Genomic DNA, 8,311 nt, shown 5'->3' with positions numbered 1-8,311 from the left:
AAAGCTTCTTTACAATGGCGCGACAGTCTATCACTATCACTATTGACTAGTGGGACATCACGCGCACTTGAGAGTCATCTGCGAATTTACACTTCGGGGTGTGCGGGGTAAAAGTGATGAGATCTGGTACGAAAATGAACTGATCTTCGAGAGACCGTTACTCACTTGCGGTGGATCAAGATGATGGACAACTCAAATCGACGGGAACTACAAGCAAGTGGCACTATAGTTATTGGGGATGATGCTAGGCAGTTTGTGCAGATACATTCCATCTATATAGGTTAACGAGTTAAGCGATAGCACCGTTCGTTTCAGTTGAGGGAGAGAAAAACCAGGTCGTTGTCATGGAAGTCGTAGCTTGTATAGGGTGCACCTTGGTAAATTGTTGTCTGTGAATTGAAAGCCTTTAGGCTCTTGACACGAAAGGAGGGGATTCTCGATACACTCTTACTACACCTTGCCTCTGTAGATGCCAAGGCAATGAGGAAGGACCCAGCAAAAGACTAATCTGTTTACCTCCATGCAATACCCCGGTACTGACAAGGACACACAGATCTTCCTTTCACAGGTGCTTGTCCCTGTCGAGAGGCTGCGGAATCCTGCCGCCACAGTCAAAGCAAAGAGCTTTTCACAAGAGCCCCTTTCTGGGGTGTGCGGGGATGGCACCATCTACACTTGACCCATGGGCTGTGACATAGTTAGCTCGTCTGGACCATCGCAGAATCGAAAAAAAGAGAATCGGGTTTGTCGATTCAAACTCTACCTGACCACGGACCTGTCGTCGAGTGTGTCGATTATCCAAACATGGGCCTAAGTCTATCAACTTGCTAATACATTCACATATGAAGCCGGAGAGGACAACCGTCCAGCAAACGGTTGCGGACGCAGTATTCGAACACGAAGGGGGAGAGCGGAAGATGCCATGCACCAAAAATCTACAGTACTTTCCAGTCTCCAAACAAGCATTCGAGTAGTCGGTATGACAAGGTTGGTCAAATCAATGTTTCTGGTGACCGACCAACTACACATGCAGCCAATAACATAACAGTCAGCACAACCCCACCCTCAACAGAACAGCATCACACCATTGTCGAATTAACATTCTACATCTATTCAGATAAAACCATGAATCTACACAAATGATAGCCATCACGACTATTGATTTGGTCATACAGAACGAGCGAGTGAGCCCACGATCTTCTACTGTGGCAATATGTCCCCTCAATGCGAAACCTCGTGCCATGTGCTGGAAAACAAGATCCTCAAAAGCCAGGGGCACAGGCAGACTAGCCTAGCCGCAAGCCATCCGTGTGCCAAATTAATCGGTGGGCCGCAGGTCGATGGCGTCTACCGCTGGTGGAGCCCTACCCTTGCGCCTCTCGCCAGGCGTGCCAGGCGTGCCAGGCAACTTGATGATAAGGCTAGCATAAACGTCACGCCAATGCAAGCTGTCTAGCCTGAGCACTGACGCAACGGGAATCGTGCCATAAGGCGGAGCAACCAGAGATCGAGACCATCCATCCCCATCGCACTGGTCTATCAGACTGAATTCCTCGCCCATCCCGGTAGTACGGAACGTGATGGATCCCATTCCTCAATGTGCAAAGGGTTTCTTTACATACACCACACCCAAGGCTACTAGAATTTTAATTGTAGAAAGAGATTGAAAATCGCCGACTTGATACATATCACAATTATGGCGTCTTATGCTTGCTCGGTCAAAAGCTCAGCAACTCGGCCCACACTTCTTCTAGGGAACATACAAAGATACTTACCGTGCCGAGACAACCCATACTGGCCATGGTCATCACGGCAAGCGAACTTTGCACGACAGGAGTGGATACGAAGATGATTCTGAAGACAATCTGATATGTGACGGTATCAGCATTCACGGTTGTGCAAGGCGAAATCGTTTGGAAATTGTTAGGCTGTGTCGGGACAGCTGAACCATCTATACTCTATATACAGAGTACACGTAGTGTGACCGTTGCACGGCCAGGGGTTTGGGCATGCCACAGCGATAACCTGTTGAGATATTGATCCGATCCACGTCCTTGGAACCTCTCGGATGGCATGCGTTGGTCTCTGCCACATTATATTGTCAACACAATGGTGTAAGTAGTTGTTCTTACAGAATGGGTCATTTGTCAATAACAAGTATTCTTGCAGCAGAAAGTATTAACGTAGAGCTTAAGAATATAACACTAGTTACTAGAAGTCGCTTCCCTCGGGGCAATCTCCGTCCACGAACGGGGGATAAGCTGTCACAAGTTATGCTCGTTTCCAGGGACTCAGTTTTTTTCTGACGATCATACATAATATTACGTCGAATTCTAAACCGCTCCAGGATCTGTATCTTAAATCCTGGCTATCATTGCAAGTGCCAGCGTCTCTTCCAACACCAAAGCGCCGCAAACGGTACAGATCTGCAAAAAGAATCCCTGCGTCGATCGTTCCTGGTGGCGTTCCATCATCAAGCTTCTCTTAGGCTAGGTAACCTAACTGCCTTTGGTCGTTTTGTGAAGACGTTAGACTAGCTTTCATGATACTAAGAACTTGATAGACTTCTCGCTATGCACCAAGTTTACAGGCAAACAGAGTAGTCCAAATAGTGCACCCAAATGTTTTGCAAGACATCCAGTGTGATAAGGAGACCCAAGCTGAACACCCATGGATACTCTACGTACACCCCGCCTCCAGGGGCGGCCGCTCATGATTGGTCATCCTGGTTGGACTCCATGCAAAGACATTGGATATTTGCGTACTTGCTTTTTTCAAGGCCATGTCAACGGAGTATGACCGGTGAGGACAGAAAAGATTGACCGTGGACTAGAGCCGCGCCTTGCGACAACGTATACGAGAATCAGGTAATGTAATGGTGTGCGCGCTCAGCGACATTTTCCTACTCAACAATTCGACATTGCGGCTCAATCACCAATACTTATGATGAATGGCTCTGGTTTCTCTTGACGTATCAGCAACAGACTGGTTTAACTTGCACCGCCCACTACAATAAGAAATCAGATCTGAGACGATCGACTACTTAGTTTCGAGAGCATCTACATCAAGCTCCAATGGGTGCTGAGTTGGTAAGTATCTGTGATATAAAGGCACAAGTGCATGCTGTTGTGCGACATGCAGCAGAGAAACGAATGTCAAGCTACCTTTTGGCCACATCTCAACTCACCACAGCCTGAAAGTTCACAACCTCAACCCACATGGTTGGGCAATTAGCCATGAATCAACACCGGGAGAGATATACAATACATGGAGAATGAAAAGACGACATCGCCCGTAGGGCAGACTTGGCGATTTGAAACCCAACTTCAATAATGTCCCGACTCTATGTCAGACTTGACATGTGCTGGAGCACATAGCGTGGACTCTTCAGCCGTTCTCGGGCATAGTTGCTCAGAGAATATTCACTACTTCCGACCCCAGCCTCGTTATGGTGCAACCAGCGAGGTGGAAGTTTATCTAGCACATGTGTTTGGACCCCATATCTGAGACGACAGCGGAATTAATCTCACTGGAATCGTGGGACGAAATCACTGTTTCCCAGGCCGCTGGTAGAAGGCCGCGAGAGACACTAGACTACGCTGTGCCCTGTGGAACGAAAATCAGCTTTAGTTTTCGGCCCACAACGAAAAGAAAGAAAAAGAAAAGGGTTTGATCACTTTATGGAACCATGGGGCAACTCAACTCGCTTGGCCCTGCAGGCGAAATGTAGATCTTGATGTGTCGGCACCTATAGGGCATGATCATCAATAAGCATATGCCCCCTGGGATATTAATATTGCTCATGGATATATCCTTGTTATGATCCGCACTAGGTTGATCATTTGGGGGTTGAGCAATTTGAATGAAAGATTTGTTGACAATTTGAAGGACAACCCGTGTTCAACCCCAATTCTATTATTGGCATGCTAGTTCACTCAAATGGCGGGACAATACTTTGGTAAGCAATATTTAATTCTGTAACCGAAGTTATATTCCGGCTGCCTCCTTAGGCACCATTGACTGACATGGCCGGTTACACTTTATACTGCTTCTAAGCGTAATCGCTCCTTGTTTTGTTTGCAATATGTTCGCGGTACATTATAAGCCATGGTGAGGATATCTACACGCTGCCCGTGTTAAGAACCTTGTACTACAGAGTCACTCTTCCACCATTGTACGATACAACAGTCCACTGTAACTCGACGATTCTGACAGGCCACGATTCACAGTTTTATCGGTCTCGTCTCGGCGTCTCAGCCCGAATGGATTGGTGTCGTTCTTATTTGACCGTCTGGCTCATGTAGATAGTTGTTTTGGGAGAACCCTGCAATCTCGGTGGCAGTGGCCTCTCTCTCACCATAATGGGTCTGATCGCTATCATCTGAGGCTCGCTTTCTCTGTGGCTCCCTCTCATGGGCAACAATTTCCATATCTTATTAACTACGTAGGCATCTGGTCTGATAATATTACACTTGATAGAGATTGGTGTGCATCTGATCTCAGCTAGTCACTTCGTTGCTGAGTTTCCTGGTTAAAACATTGAGAATTTCCCTGTTTCCAGCTTCCAATCAAGTACAACTCACTCCCGCTGATTTCTAAGAAATATGGAATTAGAAAACTTTACCTTGACTTTCTCTCATGTGCTTCTGTTACGTCCTCATGTCCTTGACTTACTTTTCGATCTTCTCTCCCTGTTCATTCATTGGCAGACATTTAATCCATACAAAGGGTTTGGAAACCGAGCCGCACGCCTACTGGAGACTGTCCACTCCAAAATTATCCGATTTATCCTAGCTCTTATGCCTATTTGGAGTTATAATCGATTTTCTCAACTCGGAACATGTTCCATGTGCATTTTTACTCCGATGTAGGGTAGCTTCTCAAGCACCATATCAGCCAGGCTTACCTCGTATCGTCTACGTCAGTCGGAAGAAAATGTAGATGCATTGAGAGTTGCTTACTTACAACATGATTTTGGTTTCGAATTAGATTGTTCGTCTACACAACGTAGCCGAAGAAGCGGACGTGCCGAGTGTCAACCTGTCTCGGAGTCTCTCACGGCCAAGTTGCAACACAAGCCTCAGGCGAAAACTAACCTCTCATTTCACATGGAAACAGACACCTGGCGTAGAATTATGCGTTCAAGGTAACTGAATGTACATCTCTTTGCCGCCACCATTAAGTTCCTGGCTGAGAGCCTGACTTTGGCTTACCGTTCTGTTCTGATATAGGCTCATGCTGCGCCTCTATGATACCGGATATTACGATTACTGAGACGGAATTTGAATAGACCAAATTAGATGGAACCGAGAAGAAATGGTTGTTGAGTTTCCTGAGGATCGATGCACTGCTCATGAGACGGAGTCACCGAGAGGTCATAAACGAGCACATGACCAAACAAATAAACGTATACTGACCAACTTCCGCCGATGGGCCAATCAGATCAGTAGAATATGGCATGAGAGTAAAAGGGTTCAGAATAGGCTCAGCAAAAAGCTTCTCTCCAGTCTTGATATTGTCTCATGTCTCAAGATAGGACTGACTAGGTATGACTAGAAATTACCGGAAGGTAAATGAACTCTATTAAAGAGTTCCCACTCCTTGATGTCCCCTTCCTCAAGTTGACCCATACTTGTAATTTATGACGAATATTACAAATTATTAATAGAATCGTTACGGACCATTGGATCGTGTTGTTTGGTCAGCCTCCCTGTCCTATTACACGATGACGTCCATTGCCTTCCTTATCAGACTTTATCTGAGATCAGTTACGACGGTCAAAAGGACCGGTTGCAATGTGCAGTGATGAGATAGTTATGTTCAATGGGTGGACTCCAATTTGTGGATACTAAATACAATGATAAAACAACATATGATATCATTAAAATCATGGCCGGGAAAGAAACCCTTCGTTATACAATGCACAAAATTATGAAACGCTTGACTTGACTCCTCATATCCTTTTTGTTATCTTTGCCAGTTCTGGTTCCGCTCATAGCTTCGAAGCAGGGCTAGGAGGTCCAGCTTGAGTAATCTCGTTGTATAGAAGCCTGATTTCAACAGTTAGCGATATGATCTCACGAAATACCATGGGTATGGTTTGCACTTACGATGTAAGGAAGTCAGCATAGTCCTCGCCAGTAACCTGACCGGAGAAGTATTGAGCAGCGAGGTGGTACTTGTTTCCCTTGGGGGCAGAGGCAGCAAGCTGATCGGCAGTCTCTTTGAGGAGCTTCAAAGCATAGGACTTGTCAACACGCTTGCCGTCAGCGGTGCTGACGCCATGCTTAACCCACTGCCACAGCTGACTGCGAGAGACTTCGGCTGTGGCAGCATCCTCCATAAGGTAGTTGATGGGAACACATCCCACTCCTCGGATCCAGGCCTCCATGTAGCCGAGACCAATGTTGAGGTTCTTCTTGATACCCTCTTCTGTGATGGTGCCAGGGACGTTCATGTTGAGCAAGTCGTTCTGGCCGATGGTGACATCGTCTCTGCGCACGAAAAGCTGGTTAGGAGTAGGCATGTGCTTGTCGAAGATCTCGGTAGCGATACTGGCCAGAGCGGGGTGGGCAACCCAGGTGCCGTCATGACCCGCTCGGACTTCGCGAAGCTTGTCGGCGCGGACGCCCTCCATGGCCTTGTCATTTGCTGCGTCGTCGTTCTTGATAGGAATCTGAGCAGCCATGCCGCCCATAGCGTGAACACCTCGCTTGTGGCAGGTTTGGATAAGGAGCTTCACGTATGACTCCATGAAGGGCACAGTCATGGTGACAGCGGAACGATCAGGAAGGACGAAGTTAGGGTTATTGCGGAACTTCTTGATAACGCTGAAGATGTAGTCCCATCGACCACAGTTAAGGCCGGAGCTGTGGTCACGGAGCTCGTAGATAATCTCATCCATCTCAAAAGCAGCAAGGATGGTTTCAATAAGGACAGTGCCGCGGATTGTACCTCGGGGCATGCCGATATAGTCCTGGGCAAGGTTGAAGGCATCGTTCCAGAGACGTGCCTCAAGGTGGCTCTCCATCTTAGGGAGGTAGAAATAAGGACCGAAGCCCTGGCGTTGTGTCTCGAAAGCATTGTGGAAGAAATATAGACCGAAGTCGAAGAGAGAACCAGAAATAGGCTCGCCATCAACTGTAACATGCTTCTCTTCAAGGTGCCAGCCACGAGGACGGACAATCAGAGTGGGCAGCTTACGATCCGTACGAAGCTTGTACTCTTTGGGTCCTTGACTGAAGTCGACTTGGCGACGGTTGGCGTCGTAGAGGTTGACTTGTCCATTGATCATATTGTCCCAAGTAGGGGCGCTTGAATCTGATGGTAAAGTTAGTGAACTGATAACCAATCTATATGACATTTTTCTCTTGAATATTGAATCCATGAGAAAACACCAGTCGCGTCTTGGATTGAAAACTAACCCTCAAAATCAGCCATGTAAGTGTAGACGTTGGCATTCAATGCGTTGACGACCATCTTCCGGTCAGTGGGGCCGGTGATCTCAACACGGCGGTCCACCAAGCCGGGGGCCGGAGCGGCACCCTTCCATGTGGGGTTCTCGCGAATGTGCTTGGTCTCAGGAAGGAAATCGGGTAGAACGCCTCGATCAAGCTCAGCCTGGCGAGCCTTGCGACGCTCAAGTAGGTTCTTGCGTCGCTCATTGAAGGAGCGGTGCAGAAGAGCGAGGAAACCCAAAGCCTCGGGGGTAAGAATCTTGCGGTGGATCTCGTCGACCTTGCCAGAAACGGAAACGCCCTGGAGGACGGCATCGAGAGAAGCCATTGTGATTATGTTTGGTAGGCGGTTGCTGGTGAGATGGATTGATGTATAGTAGGTTTCCGGGGAGTGATGAGGGGTGGAGGTTGATGTATTTTATGTACTGTCGAAGACTTTTTCACGTGTCGTGAGATGAGTGACGATGGTTCTGACAATGAGATGGCTAATGCAGGCACGTGTAAGAAGTGTGGTAGTTGCCGTGGAGTTGCAGCTAATGTTGCTGGATTTTGGACTCACTGTAGAAATGAGCAGCGAGAGATGAGAAATCAAGTACAAAGTATAGAACGAACTTGGGAATCGCAACACGGATGTTATATAGGTAGTCTCGAGGCGTTTAAACTGAAGCAACTGTGCTCCGCATATCGAATTCCTAAACACGGAACGTGCCTCGGACTACAGCCGAGAGGTGTCTCCACGTCACTAGCACCACCGGACCTGGGGAAGATAAAGTCATCCCCATGAAATCATTCTACATAACGCCGAGATCATTTCACCTCGTACTGTATATTGAAATCAAAGACATCAAGTGCCT

The 8,311-nt window shown here is 47.4% G+C and overlaps 2 protein-coding genes across 2 annotated transcripts; both read right to left on the bottom strand.

Annotated features, from left to right (window-relative positions):
- Positions 1–1,318: 1,318 nt before the first annotated feature.
- FSST1_009227 (uncharacterized protein) lies at positions 1,319–1,561 on the bottom strand (the record flags this gene model as incomplete). Its single annotated transcript, XM_083226183.1, has 1 exon — positions 1,319–1,561. One exon carries the CDS (start codon positions 1,559–1,561, stop codon positions 1,319–1,321), a length of 243 nt encoding a protein of 80 aa, XP_083085188.1.
- Positions 1,562–5,992: 4,431 nt separating this feature from the next.
- On the bottom strand, positions 5,993–7,785 carry FSST1_009226 (malate synthase; the record flags this gene model as incomplete). The annotated part of the gene is made up of 3 exons (XM_083226182.1): positions 5,993–6,050; positions 6,111–7,320; positions 7,425–7,785. The coding sequence occupies 3 exons, from the start codon at positions 7,783–7,785 to the stop codon at positions 5,993–5,995; spliced, it is 1,629 nt and encodes a 542-aa protein (XP_083085187.1).
- Positions 7,786–8,311: the final 526 nt, after the last annotated feature.

Source organism: Fusarium sambucinum, chromosome II, assembly GCF_050947815.1.
Source record: "Fusarium sambucinum isolate potato_lamoka chromosome II, whole genome shotgun sequence".
Taxonomy (NCBI): domain Eukaryota; kingdom Fungi; phylum Ascomycota; class Sordariomycetes; order Hypocreales; family Nectriaceae; genus Fusarium; species Fusarium sambucinum.
Note: the sequence above shows the minus strand (reverse complement) of the source record. Positions and strands in the feature narration are given on the sequence as shown.